The following is a 19,801-nucleotide window of genomic DNA, read 5'->3' as shown; positions in this document are numbered from 1 at the left end:
CATGGGCTCACTCACCGTCCGCCTCTTCCCAGGTAGACCATCTTGCAATATTTATTTAACAATCTTATCCACAATTAATTCAACCGGATGCCTACAACAATGTCCTCTGCTCCATTCATTCAAGTCCGTTCGAGTGCCATTTATGCAGCCATTGTCCGTCAATCCATTGTCCTTATCGTCTCCACCTCGTCAGTCGCGTTTCGTGAACCGTCGTCGTCTCCTCTCCCAACTAGCATCTGGCAACGACTCGCTGGCCAGCACTGATCGTTCTATCAAGATCAGCCTGGGCTTCTGCAACGGCAGCTGTGATCGCAGGATCCGTCCTGCATCGTCCACCCATTTCTTCAGCAAAGCGTCGTCCTCCAAGTGAACGAAGAACTCACGAAGTGATGCTATTCAACGCTGCCTTTGCGTCGTTGAATCCTTGCTCAGTGATATCACGGCCCGCCTGAGGAGGTGGATTGCCAGAGAAGAGTGCAACTGCAATCTGGTTGATACCGCCTTGAGCAGTGTCCAACGCGGTTCGGGCGTTGGCAGCTGCATTGGCCGTGGCCGTGTCGCTGTGACATCGGGTTCAGCGCTGTTGAAGGGAGGAGATAAATTCGGGATGCTACTCACGCTCCAGCAGCTTGCGCCAGCTGGTCGACCTCTCGGATGGTCCTTCGGAGGCCGGTGACGGTTTGTATTCGAGCGAGGTTGCAGCCGATACCACCAAGACCACCGAGCAGCTGTCTACCCTCGATTTCGACGGGAGCTGGTGTATGGATGCATGTTAGTTGACTGAGGTCTGTTTAGGATAGGTCGGATGCTGCTTACCAGCCAAGGTCATCCAAGCATTGCAGAAGAACAAGAGGAAGCCAACGATGAAAGAAGTGAAACGGGCCATCCTAGCAAGACGAAAAGCAGTGAAGGTCGAAGAATGAAGAATGAAGAGGCGTGTATACAGAAAGAGAAGCTCAGCGAACTTGAAGACGAAGAGACGAATGTGAAAGCAAAAAAGTCGAACTAAAACGATAAGAAAAGGACACCAGGCCCAGAAAGTTGGGGAGAGAAAGGGAAGCGAGAAAGGGAAGGGAGGCTGAAGAACAGAACTGACCCACCCTTGGGTTATATACACCTGTTGCTCACTTATGTTACAGGGACCATACGATAACCATCGATGCACGCAAAGATGGTGGCTGGTCAAGAAGGCGCAACATAATTAGTTGCTAGACTACCGGCGCCTATGGCTCTAAATATATCCAGTTCAGAGACTGTAAAGATACCCGCGCACTCGAAGAACTACGCTCAAGACATCGAAGACCCTGCAAGGAAGGTTGGGTTGGGTACGATCAGGTTCGTTGTCAGCCTTCGTGTGGCGCTTGCGCTCATCGCTCGATACGAATGACTACCGACGACAGGATGCTTTGAAAAGACCGATGGTACGGACGACAACCTGGGAACCGTTCGATGATGCAAGACCTCGATAGGCGGTCCCTGACAAACTATTGGCCAACCAACATAGGGGTTCCAGTGTGTGCCAGGATCGAGAAGCAAGGGTAGCAGGTGCGATCACAAAGTAACTATGCGACTCGGTCCACATGGATCGACAAGCTGAAGCGATCCCGTCGGCACCCAATCTAGGCCTGCACGTCATCCCTCTGGGAGGAGGCGAGTGTACGACGGCCTTGAATTCGATTACTTTATTCGCTCGGAGGAGGCTTACAAGTTACAACTTGGTTGGAATAGCACAGTCGGTGTGGACGAGCACAGCCTTGCTTCAAGAATGGGCGAACAACTACCATCAAGTCATTTCCTCCCCTTCACGACGTCAGCTCTCGGAAGCTTCTCCACAGCGGTGAAAACTCGCCGAATGATAGGTGGTAGGTCTGTTTCCAAATCCCTGTGTATTCTTCATCCACTACGAACATAAAGTGAACGTCGAAGAACACCAAACGACTACTTGTACAACATACAATAGAAAACAAATGAATGATGTAGCAAAGAAAAAATTAAAGTGCATCCAATCTAAATCCAGTCCATGAAAAAAGGGGCGTGTGTGTGTTCAGAAAATGGGCTGATAAGAAATTCTCTTGAAGGGGGAAGCACGTAAACGGATTTCCAAAAGTCCATAGTGTTTCTGTCAATCGTCGAAATGATAGAGGGCCCCTCCTGCTCGAGAACAACCAACAATCAAGTCAAATGTCGGCGTGCTTCTGTCGAGGGATCTTCTTCACATCCGCTCAATTGAAGGAAATGCGCTGTACAAATAGGGTATGGAATCAGATATGAGGAGCTTCGAGAAGAGGGAAGATAGGATGACGTACGTTGGGAACTGCACGACGGTAGTGAGGTCGGAAGTGGGCAGCCACAGTCACCGTGGGGTGGGCAGCAGCAGCGGAGGTGGTCTCGACAGCAGCAGTCTCCGTAGGGTGAGCGTCGGCGGTGGCGGTGGTGGTCTCAGCAGCAGCAGTTTCCGTGGGGTGAGCGTCGGCGGTGGCGGTGGTGGTCTCAGCAGCAGCAGTCTCCGTGGGATGAGCCTCAGTGGCGGTCTCGGTAGCAGCAGCAGTCTCCGTCTCGTGGCTTGCAGTAACGTGAATGGACTCGGTGACAGTGACGGTTCTAACAGCGGTGGGAGCACTTCATTCACGGAAAAGAAGAAACAAAAGGTTAATAGGTGTGGAATGCAGATCCCAATCAGACGGTGACTTACACCTCGGCCTGGGTAACAGTCACTTTGGCGACCTTGGTGAGAACGAGAGTGCGGGTCACAGTGGCGGTAGCAGTGGCGGCTTGGGGAGTCTGTCAAGAGAACATTGTCAGGACCGTCTTATGTACCAGATAAAAGAATTTCAATGAGGGCACTAACCTCAGTGACAGTCACGGCGGGAGGGCAGGTGTCGGTAGCCTCGGCGCCAGCAGTGGTGGTGGGCTCAGCGGTCTCAGTGATGGTCTCGGTAGCTTCGACGGAGCTGGTGGGGGTGACGGTCTCGGTAATGGCGATGCTGGACTCGGTCTCGGTGACGACTGAGGTAGTCTCGACGGCGGTCTCAGTGGGAGTGGGGACGGGCAACTCGGTGATGAGGGTGCTGCTGACTTCTGCCTCGGTCGAGGTCTCCAAAGCGGCAGTCTCGGTTTCGACAGCAGTTTCGGTCGCGGTCTCGGTGGCGGAGACGCTTTCGGTGAGGGTCTCGCTGACGGTCGCGGTTTCGGTGGCAGTCTCTTCAGCGACAGTCTCCGTGGCGGTTGCGGTCTCTTCAGCGATAGTCTCGGTAATGGTGCCAGTCTCTTCCGGAACTTCCTCTTCAACGGGTTCCTCTTGCTCAACAGGCTCTTCCTCAGCCGGTTCCTCTTCGGCAGGCGGCTCCTCGCCAGCTTTACCGCATTTGGTGAGAATGCGGTTTCCGACTTGGATGGTCTGTCGGAGATTGAGCTTAGCGCGGGTGAGTTGGCGTTTAACATGTGCAGCGTCACTGAGTTCGAAGCGGTGATAGTCAGCGGTGATTGGCAAAAATAGCCAGTGATGAGGACATACGAGGAGATTCCGTTGAGGGCATCCCGAGCCGCTGTCAATCCGTCGATGATGAGTTGACGGCTGGTCTGGGAAGGAAGCGCTCCCTGGAGGAAAGACTCGGAAATCTGAGAGACACCGGTCTGGGTTTCCTGCAAGCCGTTGAGAATGATGGCGACGGCCTCAGCAAGAGTGGCATCGCTGTAGATAGGTCAGGCGTTGCGTGTAGACCAACGATGATGATACTCACTCTACGGCACTTGAACCAAGCTTCTCAACTTCTCTGTTGGTTAGCCGGATGCGCGAGACGATCTGATTGCGGGCGGAGGTGCAGACTCCATTGGAGAGCGAGTTGCCTTTGCCGAGACCGTTACCCTTCCCAAGACCAAGACCGAGGCCGTTGCCCTTGCCGAGGTTGTGGAAGTTGAAATTCGCGGGAACGATGGGCACTGAGAGACGCGTGAGTTTGGCATCAAAATAGAAGAGATAGAGAAGAAACACGCACCAGCACCAACGTTGCTTGCAGCTCCCAGAGCGCCCAAAATAACGAAGAAATAAGTGGTAACAGGGGCCATTTCGACGAAGAAGAAAGTGAACTAAGGTTGAAAAGGTTTACGAGTTAAAGGTTGTGAACGAGTACGAGAGAAATCAGCTCAAAAAATGAAGGAGGAAAGACACCAGGTCAGGAAACGAAAACCAGGCAGGAAAGAAAGGATGCAGCAAGCCGCCAGGGAAATGGAAAGGGAAGGAAACGAATGAAGAAAACGTTCGGCGTCCGGGAGCTGGCCATACTTATAGTTTTTTTTCGCTGTATACCCCTTCCGAGTGGAACAAGTGGATCACGGAAGATATGTTCACATCTGTTGAGATGGCGACGAAAAGGATGATAGATTCTGCTGTTCTTGGTCTAGGGGCCGATGGGCGCACTTTATCAAGGTAAAGAAGCGCCCTGCTGGGAATGGATTCAAGAGATTTCTTCTGGTTGCGTCGCCGGAAATATCCTGGATAGTCAGATAGTCCTACCTATCCTACGTCGTTCCAGGAGAAGAAAAGCAGGCGACCTCTCCATAAAACATGGAGAAACGGTTGAGAAACGGGGTTTATTGGTTATCCTTGTGGGCATGATGCCAAGATGGTGACGAGGGAGGAAAACGAGTGGGTTACCTGGTCCCCCTATTGGCAACGATGGGAAAATGAAAAGGGCTCTGTACGGTTCTTCTTGAAACACGCGTCATTCTGGGCTGCTCTTTTTTCTTTTCAAGGCACGTCGAGGTCGCATGCCTTCTCGTGTCAAACGCGCGGCAGAACTGGCAGGACTCGAGGCAAATGTTACGCTCGCAACGCGTCACATTCAAAGGGTCCACTGAGAGGAGACAAACAGTCGAGATAAAGAGACCCCTGGCACATCCTAGACCAGACAAACGGCCAGCCAACGTAGAGGAGTTCGTCGATCCTAAATCATAGGAAGCGTGTGTTTAGCCATTCCACTTAGAAGGATGACGAGACTGATCAACTGACAGATTGCATACATAGATTCGAGAAAACCAACAGTCCAGAGCAAATTCCGAATGTTTCAGTACAGCTTGGTCGGGATTGGGCTGACTGTCCTCGTCCTGCCATTGCTCCCGTCGAATCACTGTTGACGACGTCGCCGACTCGTCGTTGAGGAGGACAAAGAGCCAGACTGGCAACAGGTCGGAAAGCTTATTTGGTAGTGTATCCTGATTTACTCGGTATTTGCCGGTCATCCTTCGGCAGCCCTGCAAACGAGCTCGATCGAACTTGGGCTTTGACTTCTCCTTTCACAGTGAGCATCCAGAAGCGAAATCGAAACAGTTCTTTCAAATGCTGCGCGCTGTACGGTCCTCAGGGACAATAACGGCTTGATTTCATTGCCTCCCCGGGGACTATATCATCTGAATCGACAATAACGAGATGGGCTAGGCGCACAATCACCTCTTTGTTGGAATCTGTGGCACTTCTGGACGCGTCGCAAACTTAAACCTGGATTCTGTGGCTGGAGACATTAGTTCCTTCTCTCTCCCGTCCCCACCTTGCTTGCTCTAGTCTTCTCAATATCGCCCAGGCCGGCTCATAAGTATCTCCCCAAGTTCCCACCGCTCGGTTTACGTGATTCTTACCACATATAATATTGGACCGCTCGTTTCACCACCTCGAATCCCGGTTTCTAGACGACGATCTCTACAGTCAAACTCGACTATATTACTGCTGCGCCGGCGCACTACTCTGCCTAGCCACTCGTCTCTTCCAATACCATGCCCAAATCTCCTCGCAAGCGAGGCCACTTCACAGCTTCATATGTATACGACGCGCCCAATAACGAGAACGATCAACGGGATTTCCGGAGACGGCGCCAGGGCACGGGGTCTACAAGTTCAATCGAAACCGTTCGCGCCCACCCATCATCATCCAAACCCAAACCGCTCTCTGAACAACCCGCCAACGGCCAACAGCGACAAGACGCCGAATCAAACACTTCGCATAAATCTGACTATTCCAGTGGCATTTTGACTTCGAAGGCTATTGCTTCCCTGAAACAGCCATTACACACCCTTACAAAGCTCCCGACAAGGATACCCATTAAACCTAAATCCGAACGGGGAAACACCACTGTCAGAAAGTTGGAGCCGCCTCCACCATCAACAGCGACGCCTATATTGCCGAAACCTTCAACTGGGAAGGAGCCACCGACTTTTTTCGAGGATGCTGAGGGCGTGAAGCTTGACGTGAACCCCCTTCCTTCAATCCCCAACCCCACGAAAACACCCCATGACGAAGCAGACTCAGCAGTTACCAACGAAGTACCAAAGATCACTGCGACAACATCCAATCTTAGACCGCCTTCCGAAGTCTTCAAGCGTGCTGGCGACTCCTTCCTGTTTCCCACTTATCCCGCGAAATCCTCCATTTCCGTCTCTGGCCCGGATCCGCCTGCCCTGACTCGCACTCTCAAGAGAGCGAAGAAAGTATTTCCAATGGATTCAGATAGCATGTCACCTCCGTCACAAACCCAGCTTCCGAGGAAAGACGAATACGGGTGCTACCACCTCGGTGCATCTGGATGCCAGCTCTTCGTCTCATTCCCCCACACTCCCCATTACGAAGTCTGGGACATGCCCGACGAGTGCGTACTTATCTCGCGTCCATTCTTGCGCCGAGTTTGATGTCGTTACTGACGCGTATGGAATGTTTATCAGCGGTGTTGCTCCATGTCCCGCTGAGCTATACATTATGACTCGGGACTACCAGCAGTGGGATAGCGTCCCGTTAGCCATCCCCGATGTTGCCCTCATGCATATCGAATGTCGGACGAAAGCCACCTCGTCGCGGTACTCCGAACATTCTCGTGACCAGGACCATTGGCGTGTTGTGTTCGACGGTTCGGAGATGCCCTCCACGAAAGGATCTACGCCTGCGAATATCCCGGCCGACAGTATCTCCGTCGAGTACAAGTGGGATAGGATATACTCTATGCCTACGGTCGGGAAAGGGTGCAAAGGTAATTTCGCTTCCTCTTCGTCGTCCTCGACTGCATCCACGCCTCCCACGATTCCCATGACCCTCTCCCCATCAAAGCTCCTCCCCACCTTCTTCTACACACCTCCCTCCACAGCAGCGCCCGGGCGGGGCTGGGTGATGCGGTTCTGGATCCCAGTCCCGCTTCATCTCTTTCTCAAGAAAGAGACGCGCGTGTTCGAGATTTCGGCCAAGGTTTGGCTGGCTCCCAACTCCCCAAAACCCAAGAGGGCGTTGTCCAAGTTTAGTCCGCCCTCTGTTTCGACGGAGCTGGGTGATATCGATGCGGATTTTATTGAGGCTTCGACGGAGATGACGGTGTCGCATCTGCGGAAGGAGAGGGAGATGGTTTCTTGGCTTTGAACGGTTTCTTCTACGCGCGCCAAATTCTTTCCAACGGACTTATTGACGGACAGTACCATATACACGCCATGCATCCCTTCAGCTCTCTTGTTGTGTTCATTGAACCTAGGGTACATCACTCTTGTAGTACGACTTCTCTCTCTCAAGTTGTCTGTGTAGCTCTATCTACTACTGTAACAAACCCTCGTAATGCCTTGTATTCTCTGTGTGTAGTAAAGTCGGGGTGGATTTGATCAATTCTCGCGTGGTGACTTGGTTCGAACTTTCCCAGTCTGTGTGCGCCCTTGTACCCGGTGAGAACGCCGCCCTACGCGCCAATCAGCGGGGACAAGAATACAGAGGTTGGCACAAACAACTCAAAGCCTCAGGTGGGGTTGTGGGCATCCCATATCTGGCTACATATCTAAACGAGGTGAGTTCCCAATTGGGGTGAGATGAAACTGATTGGATGTACCCTGCAACGGTCATCATCACCATGTTGTGACTTGGCAGCGGCGCAGTAAGTTTACCTATCGAGCAACGACGTCACGGTTTGCATGCTCTATTTTGCGGTGTAACTCGCCGTCCATTGTCAACTTCTAGTATTGGTACCATTCTCCCTACCCCAAATACTAGCTGGGGCGTTACCTTGAAATCTATCTCAATTGAGATCTATGAATACCACCTGAAGAATTCAGATCCATACCGATAGCATTCGGTGGTGCCTGGTCTAAGTCTCTTTGCCCTACTACTTCGGGCGCGTGATGTGACCAACGCACTGCCTCGACGGCATCAACTGCACAAGAAAGTCGATGCAACGCTCACTAAGCGCCCAATCAGACCCGGAGCGCCCACCGATGGGGTGTGTGGGAGGAAATTTGTCAGCGGATCAACAGGTCGTCAGTGCTTTTTGCTGGCAGAGTCCTTCCATCGCAGGCTCTCCTTCGTCTTTGCCCGCACCAAAGACGCCAACTTTTTCTAATCCGATTTGGGTCTCAACTTTCAAGGCGACGTTCAAATTGCTGTTGGCTGTGCACATTTCAGCGCCCAATGGATCGGCCAAGCTGGATATTTGAATGCTTTCCAGTACGTACAGGAGGGCCAAGAGATGATTGTCAGTCGTTTAGGGAGTGTTAGTTGGACGACAAGGAAAGGGTTGTGACTGGTTTAGACTCGTTTATCGACAACGGTGCCCCACACTATCGTTCTTAAGAGCGGTCTTGCTCCTGTGGCACGAGGTCCTCGTTCCTCGTTCTTTTCCCTCACCTTCCGCTGTGGACTCTCGACACAGCCAGCTGCTTTCACTACGCGATTATGTCTGACTGGCCAACTAAGAAGAACGTGAGCTTAATCGACCTATTCGTCATGTTTGCTTGCTGACAGTGATCATTCGCGTTTTGGATTTCCAGGAGCCTGGGTGGCTGCAAAAGCGCTTTAAGTTCCCGTAAGTTCCGTAAGTTGCCCACTGAAAAGTACCTTAAGGGAGCTTAAAGTGCTTCAACTTCATTAAAGTGCGGGTCCCCCACATAAAGTACCTGTAAGTGAATCATAAGTTAAGTTGGGCGTGGATTGAACTTGGGACTTATTTTCGCGGGAAGGCGCAGGGGCCGAGGATGTGGCCCACGCCCCTGGGCTCGGTGGTTGTTACTGTTTGATGCCCAATATAGACCAGCACCTTACGTATTGGGCTGGTTTAGAGTCTCCCGTGCGAATTCTGACGTCCCTGTTGTCTCGCTGCTTGCCACCACAACGCCCATCCTCGTTCGTCAAACCTTTCCACAACAAAGTCGGTTTTTATATGCAGAACCAACTCTGAATGAAGGACAACTCGGATGGTACCCTCTAACCGCGTTTTCAAGGCACGGAGGGTGGCGGAGGACAACTACTTATCTTTTTGGTTGGATGTGCAGAGTTTGGGTTTCTCTTTAGTCTGGTGAGTCCTGCTCTACTCGTTTGGCGATTATGGGGCTAATACTTGTCATTAGTATATGTATTATCGATACCTCGGTCTGACTGTATGTGTTTACCCGCCCAATACACGGATTTGGAAAGCGTCAATTTGGTTCCGCCTTTTCATGTGGTCACCGCAAAATGGAATTTTTGGGCGGGATCGAATGCTCGGAGTCGACGTTCTGTACACTCGCCCAACGTCTATTGGCCTCTGAGACGCACTATCGACATGCAGCGCTTTAAAAGGGCATTAAGTGCCTTCTTTTCCGACCCTGCGTCATCTGGAGACCAACCTCCGCCCCCCCCAGCCTCAAGTTGTTTTCCTGGGATCGAATCCAGCGCTTTCAGGAGCTCTATGCGGTCCTACGTTGTCAAACGATGCGATATCTCATGCGGCCGCAGCAAACTCGATTCAGATTGCACCGAATACGATAGGATTGGGAGGCAATGCGATGCTTCAAGGTCATCAGCTCCTAAGTGCGTATTATCGGTTGTTCAGGCTCTACAGGTGCTATTGTCGAGCTTCACTGATGTAAAACAGACGTACCTGGCCTTGGATTATTTCTAACCAATGCTAGCGCCCCAGGAACTGCTCCGCCGTACCCGATTCCGCAGCTAGGAGCCAACCATCTCAGTATTCCTCAGACTGGTCCAGGAACAGTTCATGGCGCCCCTCCACCGGTTTCTAGCACCCAGGCAACCGCTTCGACTGTCCCAGCTGCTCATGCGACTACCGGCCAACCGAGTATCTCAAATACCTCGGATGTCTTACCATCACATGGGCCGGTGGGCCAGAAGCTGGAAAGGTCAGGCCATGGACAGCAGATGCAAAGCGCGGCAGAGAATGGTGAGTACTCGCTGGCTCGCTGGATATGGCGTCTAGTATCTCGTCAAACACTCACACGCTCGCATAGCAAAGGACGTGCAGGACTGGCCCAATGGCATCGTGAAACGGGAGGTTGAACAGGGTGCCGAGCCTCCGGGATGGAAAGACTCGAAATGGGTGTGGACATCGCAATCGTGCTTGAAGTGCGGCCTTACCGGTCCTAGCGCAAAGAGTGTTGTTACTTGCTCCATCTGCAACGGTACCAGCCACCTGGTTTGTGTTGAGAAGTTCATACCGTCGAAATACACCCTTGGGGTCAATCTTGGGTATCGTTTCTGTTGCTCTCAGTGCATCAAAGGTGGACGTTGGGACGAGCTTATGTACGTGCCGGCCTCGAACTGCTACGTGTTTAACTGACTTAATCACCTAGGATGGGTACCTATATCCTCGTTGATATGAGCTCCGTGGTACGATACAGACGTGACAAGTCGGTAATGTGGTTCCCTGCCAAGATTATTTCGAGGAAGGGAATTGCAGTAACACTCGAATGGCACGAAGCGAATCTTTGGCCACCTAAAGCACCCTTGATCGACCGTACATTTACCCTTACTGTACTGGAGTGCTCCGAGGCGAGATACCGTCAATATACCAAGAGTGACACGGTAAGCAACTATTCTTTTCACTATCAAACTGCTACTGTCTGACTTTGGAATCAGCACTCCTTTGGTGCAATAAAGTGGCCAGTAGAGCTAGTTACAGACGACCTCAGCAAGGAGCAGTACGACTACCTCATCAAGAACGACCACCACGACATTGTTAAGGCAGTGGATGCAGCACTTCCAACCGTCATCCATATTCTTCAAACACCACGGATTCACCCTATCAAGGAAGTCATGAACTATCATATGAAGCTTATACCATCAACTTTAAAGGGCCGCCAACGCCAGGAGCATATTGCACTCTTTCGCCAGTATTTTTCGCTGCCCGTTTTTCCCGCTCATCGCGCCCTGCTTACGGAGCACTGCCAAAGCATTCACAACCACATTTCTACAGGAGACGAAGGAGAGATTGCAGTTGTTGCTCTGATGGTGCTGTTAGAGCTGGTCATTATTCGCCAATATCTGAAAGCCACGCCCGCCCACGACGCAGAAATCTACGAGCTCAGTCGCATTCCGACACAAAAAGAATACGACCTGGCGTTGGACGACGACATCGCTTTCCGAGGCCGTATTGTCCGTGACTTTACAGAGCACGAGAAGGCGTTCAATTGCGCAGATTCCAGTTCAGCACAAGGAGAGGAAAGCGCACCGGTAGCTGGATCAACAAAGGAGAGTGCAAGTCACCTTGCACTCTTCCAAAAGCTTCATCTCAGCCGGCACGTGGACATGACGGATAACACTGTCCAGGTACCCCACCCCTCAGAACTGATACGTCTTCTCGAAGAGGACGGACAGCCCTACATCTTAGGGTCGACAACACCTGTCAGTCAGCTCTCGATGCAACTCGAAGACCCACCCCAACCCTCCACATTCGGTCCCGCTCGAACAGAGCCGCTACCATTCCCGTTGCATCAGAACACGGAATTGACTGGTGGTAACCAAGACACGTCAACCTTGCAGCCCAGGCTGCGACGAATCATGGAAGACAAGGAATCAGCGTCCCCAGCCGGACCCAGAAAACTCGCCCAAACAAAATTGCCCTTCAAGCCCTTGGGGACCATGAATCGACGTAACCCCCCTAGAGAAGCAGCTCAAAAGCGCGAGAGGCCTAGTGCGCAGCAAGACACCGACAGTAACGAGCCGCCTTCCTCTGACGACAGCGCTAAACCCAAGCAAAAGCGACGCCGTGAACAACCCAGCCTCAACAGGAGCTGAACGCAAGAATCCTCGAACATCGAACACCGAACTCGTGTTAGTTGACTGAATTCACGTAATTTATTCACGTAGCAACCTTGTCAATGGAGAACGTTTTTCGGTCATCCACAAGTGTCAGCTCGGTGTATAGAAGAATAAGAACCTCTCTTACCTTCTCTATTTATTTTTCAGGGAGAAGTGACCCATCCGTGAGTCGTGACAGCACCACCACGCCCAGGGCCTCCTTGTCGCGAAGAGCGAACACTAAACCAAACCAAAGACCAGTGATGCGGAGCAGATAAGAGCGGCGAGTAAGATAAGAGCGATGAGCGACAAATGCAGATGAAGGCTGAAGCGATGTATTGACGAAGAGGTCAAGCTGAGGAAATACAGAGCAGACTACCTAGCTTATATACCTATTCTACTGTCTACATAGCCGCAGTGAGTCAGAATGACGAACAAATGGTGAAACATCGAAGAACAATAAGAAAGGTCATGAGGCTGCGCGAAGGCTGCGCGAAGAACAAGAATGAAACAATAATGGAACAAGAAGGTGTCAGAGTGTGTCAGAAGGCAGTGCGTAACAATAAGGACGATAGAGTAGGGCAAAGGGCAATGCGAGGCAGTGTTCCATGAGTGAAAGAGTCCATAGAGGGAATAAGGAGGCGAAGGAGTAAAGGAAAGTGGAACGATAAGATGCGAAACAGATTAGATAAGATAAGATGAAAAATAGGGGCTGTACCGGCTGTTCACGACACTCCTGGTATGGAGTCTAAAACCCGGACAGATGGTGTGGCACTGAGATTTGCTTCGAGAGCGTGAAGTGGGTGGTAGAGAAGAAAAAGCAACACCATCACGCATTGGAGCTTATGGCGCGTCCAGAAAAGGCATAGCGTCTTGATTAATTTATCGCTCATTTGGAGTTTGGCAGCTTCACGATCGTGTCCCAATTTGTAGTAGTCAATACAGGGATATGGCATTCATTTTCTCCTGTGTCAATACATTTCCCGTACTTAATATAGCCTCAATATATCATCTCATCTTCTTAGAGCGCGACGGACGTGTTGGAAGAGTGAGCACGGTGCACCCCGCCCCTATTTCAGAAGACGCAACTGACGACACCGCCGACGCGTCGTGATTGCAGTCAACCACTCTTCTGTATACCTCACGCTCCAGGCACTTTACCTATGTCATGTAGAGTAACATTTGAAGTGCCAAAGCTAGTTGTCCTCGGGTACGGCACACATGGTAAGTTGCAACACGTTGCAAGTTCACAAGTTCACCGTAAGTTAGATTCGCGTACCGTGGGAATAAGTTCAAGGTGGCCCGTACCACATATTTTGGCAGGGACATAAGTTACTTTAAGTTCCCTTCAAGTAACTTTTTACGCACTCCAGGAGCCTGCACCATCGGCCGCTAAACAGACCTACAACCCGCCACCTCCGAGTTACTCATCTGACCCTGGCCTCGCCGATGCTGCTTTCAACCACAGCTCGAAAGTAACGGAACAGAAACCTGGATATCATGATGATCCGCAAATCCCTCCAACCTACGGCACCCCTCAGTCCTACCTCGGCGCGCTATTCTACAGGGGAATTCAGATTCCAGACCCCAACGCCCCTCCAGCCCCACTAGGAACGATGAAGGTACCGGGGTACGATCCCCATCCTGATTTCGAGTACATGCAGGGTGCGAGGGAGAAGCTGAGGAAAGAGGGAGATAGTAGGTTTAGGATACACAACGAGAATGAAGGTGCGTTTATTAACTGACGTGGGTTCTGTGAGTATGGATGATTCAGGGAGCTGATGAACATTGATTGGATAGTGGTTGTACCTCTTACAAGGTTGACACTCCAACAACGCGACGCGTTGAATGATTATTTTGTGGCGAAGACTGGAGCGGACCTCGAGACGCATATGGGGGAGATTGTTCAGGACTTTCATCTGTGCGTTCCCATAGTCGTACAGATTTATCGTCGGCTGGACTGACCCTAGTTTCAATAGGAAAGAAATGCTTAAAGCATTAACATTCGGGCCGCTGATGTTTGACGTCTACCTGTTGAAGACATGTCTTTCTCGAGAAATGTCAGTGTTCTCTCTCGTCTCGTGGGTGAAGCTATGCGACGACTGACCTTGTTCCTCGGCCCTTGGCAGGAGGGATGAAATGACGCTGGCGGAAATCATCCTCAACCGCGATCATGATGATCTCCGCTTGCTCATGCAAGCCTTTAAGCAACGGCACGGTAAAAGCCTTGTCGATGCCATCAAGGACGCGGCGCTATCTGGAAAGACGGAGCGAAGTACGTGGTGTCCTATGTATGACTATTTTGCATTTCCCCTCTAACGCGTCTTTCATCTGCGTCTGAAAAGTCTTTGTCATGGCACTTAGCCTTCAGCGCGCACCAGACGACCTTCCAGTTGACCGTAATCAGGTCATGTCCGACGTCGAAACGCTTGCGAAGGCGGCTAAGGACAAGGACGATATACCGTTCATTGAAGTTATCGTTAACCGGAGTCGACCACACCTTGCTGCTGTGATTGAGACTTTTGCTCAGACTCAGCTCAAGAGTTTGAGTAAAGCCGTCAAGAAAGTTTTGTGAGTATATTTCTTTTCCGTCTTCAACCATTCCAACCCGTGTGTGCATGACGTGCTAACAGTTTCATCTGGTCAGTCCATTCACATCGCGCTACTCGAAAAAGGCGCTCCTCTTCATCGTCAACGGTGTCAAGCCCTGGCGTGACGCCAAAATGATCGACAAGACGATGACGTGGGTTGGGACGAACGAGTTTCGGTTGGTTTGGAGGGTTATCGGGGTGCATTGGGATCCGAGGAGGCTGGGGGCTGTCAAGAGTGTCTACGAGATGAGGTATGGAAAAACCCTTGAACAGCGTGTTTCTACAATAAAGGTGTCGGGGCGGTTTGTCGAGTCGTTGCTTGCGTTTCTCAAGACTTCACAAGCGGCGTCCCAGCACGTGGAGGGGAAGGGAAAGGGTAAAGCTATGTAATACACCTGATCCTGTCTACGCCTGCGCTGTAATATCAACAAGGGCTTTGTCCATCCGCGTTACCAAGTGCCCTTGAAGAGGCGCCCGTGGATAGGGGCGTGTGAATCAATTTGTCAGCGGAACGATTGCAAGTTCGCGTCGCGATGTTGAAGGTACTGTCCACCTTTTCCTACATATCGAATGTCACTGACCTTCGTCTACATCCCCAAACCCTTGCTCTCAAGACAATGAAAACCCAGCAGGCTGTCAGGTCAAAGGGAATGAAAGGAAGAAATAAGGGAACGGTGTTACTATTGGCGACGTGGTGGTGACGTTGAGCATCGCTTCGCTCTCGTGCATTTGCGTTCTCCCTGCCTCCCTGGTCATAGACACCAGGAGCGATGCAACATTTTAACAGCTTCTCTACAGCGCCACCCACCGCATACCGCGCCGCGAGTGCTGATCAGTGTGCAAAGTTCAGCCAGAAATCCAAGCGGCGAATACGGGCACAGCCTTTTCCGCCCGGCCCAGCTCACTGCTTCGACTTCCATACGCACCGCTATCAATGGAGAATGAAACGAAATATCCACCCATTCCTATTTTATTCGCAAATTCGACCGAGCAGATGACCAAAAGCGGTGTGGTATCCACACCTCCGCAAACCATCCTTTACAGATTTATAAGAGCCTCGACAGGCGCTCCGAGTTTTGACTAGCACATCCTCCTTTCTCACTTACCCAACCCATTTCTCTAGACCCGTATGTCTGACCCAGCAGCCCAGAACCAGGTGAGCACCATCCGATTTGACTTTCGCGTCGCCAAGCATCTGGGTATTGATCGACGGTCTTTATCGATGCATCGTATAGACTCCTCAAGCCCCTGGCGCGGTATGTTGGTCTCTTACTTAGCACTCGACTTGGATGTGGGCTGATCATCGCTCTTGGTATTACCCTCAGCCTGCGGCACCAGCTCCCGGCCAACCACCTGCGTCGCCTTACCCGCCTCCTGGAGCTGCGCCACAACCGGGCCAGTACCCACCGCCAGGGGGCGCGCCTCCTGGACAGTACCCGCCTCCACCAGGCGCACCGCAAGGATACCCAGGATATCCGCCCGCGCAGGGATACCCCGCCTACCCAGCTTATCCAGGATACCCGCCCCCTGGTGGATACCCGGGCTACCCAACCCCTCCGGCTGCACCAGGACAACCGCCACAGCAGGCTGGACACTACCCTCCCTACCCACACTACCCACCCTACGGAGCGTATCCGGGCTATGGTGCGGCTTACGGTGCCTACCCGCCTCCTGGGGCACCGGGAGCGACTCCTGCAGTTGGTGAACAAGGGAAGGATGGATCGGCGCCTACACCTGCGGGGGGACAACAGCAGCAGCAGCAAGCTCCTCAACCTCAAACTCCCTTCGCTCCCCCGCCACCAGGTGGACCTCCATACCCTCCCTACGGCGGCGCGCCCCCTCCGATGCCAGGCTATCCCGGGGGCGCTCCTCCCCCGATGCCATTCGGTGCGCCCCCAATAGCAGTCGGAGGACTCTGGTATTTGGGCGTTCAGATTGTTGATCCCAACACACCTGCTGCACCGCTTGGAGCTATGAAACTACCCGGCTACGACCCCGCCCCTGATTTCGAAAAGTTCCAAAAGTTGAAGGGCAAGTTGCAGAATGGGCAGGCTGATGATAGTGAGAGTGCGTTTTTCTCGGTTCATTCGGATTAGGATTTGAAGCGGGGACTGACTTTTGAGTGCGTAGCGATTAAGATGTTGTTGCCGTTGTCGATTCAGCAGAGGGATGCGTTGAATGATTATTTTACGGCTAAAGTGGGACAGGATATTCATACGTTCTTGGAACCGGCGGTGTTGTCGAGTGAAGTGTGAGTTGCGTTTATCCTCGTCACGCCTCTTTATGATATTGACGTCGTCTTTGCAGACGGACTATGGTTCGAGCGTTATCGTTGGGACCACTCAAGTACGACATCGAGTTGTTGAGGAAGGCGCTTGCTGGGTTCGGGTGAGTATTTGTGGATTCAGTTGGATTCTGTTCAGGCGTCTAATGTGGACTGTAGGACGGACGAGATGTTGTTGACCGAACTCATTCTCAACCGAAACCAGGATGAGCTGCGATTGCTCATCCAAGGCTACAAGCAGCGATATGGCAAGGACCTCGTGGACGATGTCAAGAGCGATCTGTCTGGCAAGCTGGAACGACGTATGTCTCTTTCATTCTCTTCCCTATTCCACAGGCCCCTTTCTTGACCAATTCTTTATCTTCTAGTGTTCGTAATGGCGCTCAACACCCAACGGACACCCGACAACGTCCCCATCGACCACGGGCAAGTTTCAGCAGACGTCGACAGGCTCATCACAGCTGGCAAGAACAAAGACGAGATGACGTTCATCGAGATCTTTGTGAACCGGAGTCGACCCCATCTTGCGGCTGTTATCACTGCTTATGGACAGAAACACAAGAGTTTGAGTAAAGTCGTAAAGAAAGCTTTGTACGTCCATTTCCTCTACCGTCTACACCATCAGCGCTAACATACTCGTTTGCACTCCTGGCAGCTCTGGAAACCTCGAAACCGCCCTCCTCTACATCCTACATGGTGTCAAATCCAAACGGGACGGGCAAGGAATCTGGCGTGACGCCAAATTACTCGAGAAGACGATGGCTGGTCTGGGCACGCGGGATTCGACGCTTATCTACCGAACGATGAGGGGACATTGGGATAAGAAGAGGTTTGAGGGTGTGAAGCAGGCGTATAGGAATCGGTATGGGAAGACGCTTGAGGCGAGGATTAAGGGTGAGACGAGTGGGAGTTATAGGGAGGGGATTTTGATGGTTGTTAGGAGTACGGCGTAGAGAGAGAGGAGAGGTAGGACGGGGGTGGACGTGGTTATACCCATGGTTTTCGTGTTCTGGTTGTACAAAAGATTATGTGTATTCGTATCTTCTTAATATATTTTTCTGTGGGATTGGAACGAAATCTAATCCTGGGCAACACCGCGATGAAGACCGACGTTATCCAAATGAGGAGGGGCGGTTATCAAAATTGAACAGCATGCATATGTATTGAAACCGTGTCACGGTACCCGGTACCCTCACGTGACCAGCTATCGCCTGAAATCGACGGTCTTTTCGACGATTTGGGAAGTGGGAGGTCTTTTGAAGAGCAGAGGTCCAAGCTCGAGCGGATTTGGCAGGCGGTTTGGCGCCGAGCGATGCCGGCGTCCATTTCGGGCAGCGAAGTGCCCGTTTTGGTCGTTTTTGATGCGGAGCTTGAATTGGAACATTTGAACTTCACATCTCTCCCTTGCTCTCGATGGCGCTCGGTGCGTCTGTACATGAATTTCACGATTGATTAAGACGCAGATAGATTCTATCTGTACTATTAACTTAGAAATGGGCTCCCATCCCATGTGTAGGAGCAATAATCAACCACCCAGGGCTCCATTGGCCAGAATTTCGGGTTGAACTGGGAAGAGACATACAATGGACGAGAAACCAAATGAATGGGGCACAGAAGACGTTGAGATAACGCATGATCAAGCTGAATTAGACTCTGAGAGAGAAGCAGAAGAATTGGAGGAGGGTAAAGATGAATTTTCGCACCTCTGGCTGTAGGTTGATAGGGGCTTGTTTACTAAATCAATCAGATCAGCCGTTTCTCGCTTCGGTGGTGTTCGGTGGGTATCAGGGTGGTAGATTGACAGCGGGAACCATGCCAAGGGCTCCCATTATACGGTATAATGCTACTGTGTACCGGTACCCCACCGAAAAAGCGAGGGTACCCGGGGGTACCCCCGCTAGTGGGCAGTATGCCTTATATCCTATATAGTTTTCTCGGGTAAGGCTTTATGAAAGAGTTCAACTTGAGCTTTCTGTTGTGTAGGTCCGGTAAACAAAAAGGGGCCTACGTCATCGTCAGAGAGAGCGGAACCCTGGCTCGCGTTGGCTTACTTCTTTGGGAATTGGATAAGCGCCCGTCCCGCGCGGCGGGCGGGATCAAAAGCGATGGATCATGCCACTGCATCTCAGACTCTCACTTAGGCGGGTGGGCCGGATCCTTGACGTTCGGAGTGCCTCGTGTATTGGTAGAACGGGACAACCGCGCTTCTGAGAACGGAACCTCGGAGAATACATGTCACCCCTTCCCATCGTTCCTTCATCGGTTCCATAGCTTCTATATAGGATGTACTTAGAACTTCCTGAGAGCGTTCACAAGTTCCGACCCACCTCTGTGGTGCGAGCATGTACCAGAATGTCATCACCGAAAGAAAATCAAGTTCGGCCTCGAGGCATACACGTGTTGTTCACCGTTTCCACTCAGCGTTCTCGCCGCTCTGATCCATGTCACGAAACGCTTGTCTCGAGAGAAAAAGTTCTATTTCTAGTGGTTGTTCGGTCTTTAGTACACGTTTTTTGCTCGGGATGACATATGTATGCATGGCTAATGGCAACGTTTTTCTGTTCGGAGTTTCACGTTTATTTTTTGAGTTGGTGTTGTTACTTTAGCGACTGGGCGAAGGGTAAGGGTAGCGTCACCGTGTGATGTTTGGGTGGGCGCCTTATATGGGTTGGGCTGGGGAGGTGGCGGAGTTCCTCTCCCCTTCCTCCTCCTTCCTCTTCCTTGGCCATCTTTCTTCACGTTATTGCTCTTGTCACATTTTTGGATCAGGATGCTGAGTCTTTGAATTTTATTCGTAAGTGGATGCTCGTTTTCTTGGAGGCGAGGAAGGAGGAGACAATCATGATATCAAGTGGAAAATTCGACAAAAACTGATGACGGTTCCCTTTTGATACAGGAACGAGA

The 19,801-nt window shown here is 51.6% G+C and overlaps 6 protein-coding genes across 6 annotated transcripts; 4 read left to right on the top strand and 2 right to left on the bottom strand.

Moving 5' to 3' along the window:
- Positions 1 to 13: 13 nt before the first annotated feature.
- CC1G_00718 (hypothetical protein) lies at positions 14 to 886 on the bottom strand (the record flags this gene model as incomplete). Its single annotated transcript, XM_001829487.2, has 4 exons — positions 14 to 323; positions 384 to 560; positions 619 to 754; positions 817 to 886. 4 exons carry the CDS (start codon positions 884 to 886, stop codon positions 230 to 232), a joined length of 477 nt encoding a protein of 158 aa, XP_001829539.1. The 3' UTR covers positions 14 to 229.
- A 1,336-nt stretch (positions 887 to 2,222) lies between these two features.
- CC1G_00717 (hypothetical protein) lies at positions 2,223 to 4,065 on the bottom strand (the record flags this gene model as incomplete). Its single annotated transcript, XM_001829486.2, has 7 exons — positions 2,223 to 2,240; positions 2,307 to 2,619; positions 2,693 to 2,781; positions 2,849 to 3,452; positions 3,515 to 3,691; positions 3,741 to 3,939; positions 3,996 to 4,065. 7 exons carry the CDS (start codon positions 4,063 to 4,065, stop codon positions 2,223 to 2,225), a joined length of 1,470 nt encoding a protein of 489 aa, XP_001829538.2.
- A 1,701-nt stretch (positions 4,066 to 5,766) lies between these two features.
- Positions 5,767 to 7,390, top strand: CC1G_00716 (hypothetical protein; the record flags this gene model as incomplete). The annotated part of the gene is made up of 2 exons (XM_001829485.1): positions 5,767 to 6,635; positions 6,709 to 7,390. 2 exons carry the CDS (start codon positions 5,767 to 5,769, stop codon positions 7,388 to 7,390), a joined length of 1,551 nt encoding a protein of 516 aa, XP_001829537.1.
- A 1,293-nt stretch (positions 7,391 to 8,683) lies between these two features.
- On the top strand, positions 8,684 to 12,019 carry CC1G_00715 (hypothetical protein; the record flags this gene model as incomplete). Its single annotated transcript, XM_001829484.2, has 9 exons — positions 8,684 to 8,710; positions 8,779 to 8,813; positions 8,882 to 8,906; positions 9,628 to 9,796; positions 9,861 to 10,166; positions 10,234 to 10,418; positions 10,494 to 10,525; positions 10,576 to 10,807; positions 10,862 to 12,019. 9 exons carry the CDS (start codon positions 8,684 to 8,686, stop codon positions 12,017 to 12,019), a joined length of 2,169 nt encoding a protein of 722 aa, XP_001829536.2.
- Positions 12,020 to 13,243: 1,224 nt separating this feature from the next.
- Positions 13,244 to 15,003, top strand: CC1G_00714 (hypothetical protein; the record flags this gene model as incomplete). Its single annotated transcript, XM_001829483.2, has 7 exons — positions 13,244 to 13,282; positions 13,396 to 13,750; positions 13,823 to 13,943; positions 14,002 to 14,082; positions 14,152 to 14,297; positions 14,368 to 14,593; positions 14,670 to 15,003. 7 exons carry the CDS (start codon positions 13,244 to 13,246, stop codon positions 15,001 to 15,003), a joined length of 1,302 nt encoding a protein of 433 aa, XP_001829535.2.
- Positions 15,004 to 15,742: 739 nt separating this feature from the next.
- On the top strand, positions 15,743 to 17,850 carry CC1G_00713 (annexin A4; the record flags this gene model as incomplete). The annotated part of the gene is made up of 8 exons (XM_001829482.2): positions 15,743 to 15,769; positions 15,849 to 15,869; positions 15,939 to 16,680; positions 16,744 to 16,864; positions 16,921 to 17,001; positions 17,057 to 17,199; positions 17,266 to 17,488; positions 17,553 to 17,850. 8 exons carry the CDS (start codon positions 15,743 to 15,745, stop codon positions 17,848 to 17,850), a joined length of 1,656 nt encoding a protein of 551 aa, XP_001829534.2.
- Positions 17,851 to 19,801: the final 1,951 nt, after the last annotated feature.

This window comes from Coprinopsis cinerea (genome assembly GCF_000182895.1).
Source record: "Coprinopsis cinerea okayama7#130 chromosome 1 map unlocalized cont3.1, whole genome shotgun sequence".
In the NCBI taxonomy this organism is placed as follows: domain Eukaryota; kingdom Fungi; phylum Basidiomycota; class Agaricomycetes; order Agaricales; family Psathyrellaceae; genus Coprinopsis; species Coprinopsis cinerea.
Note: the sequence above shows the minus strand (reverse complement) of the source record. Positions and strands in the feature narration are given on the sequence as shown.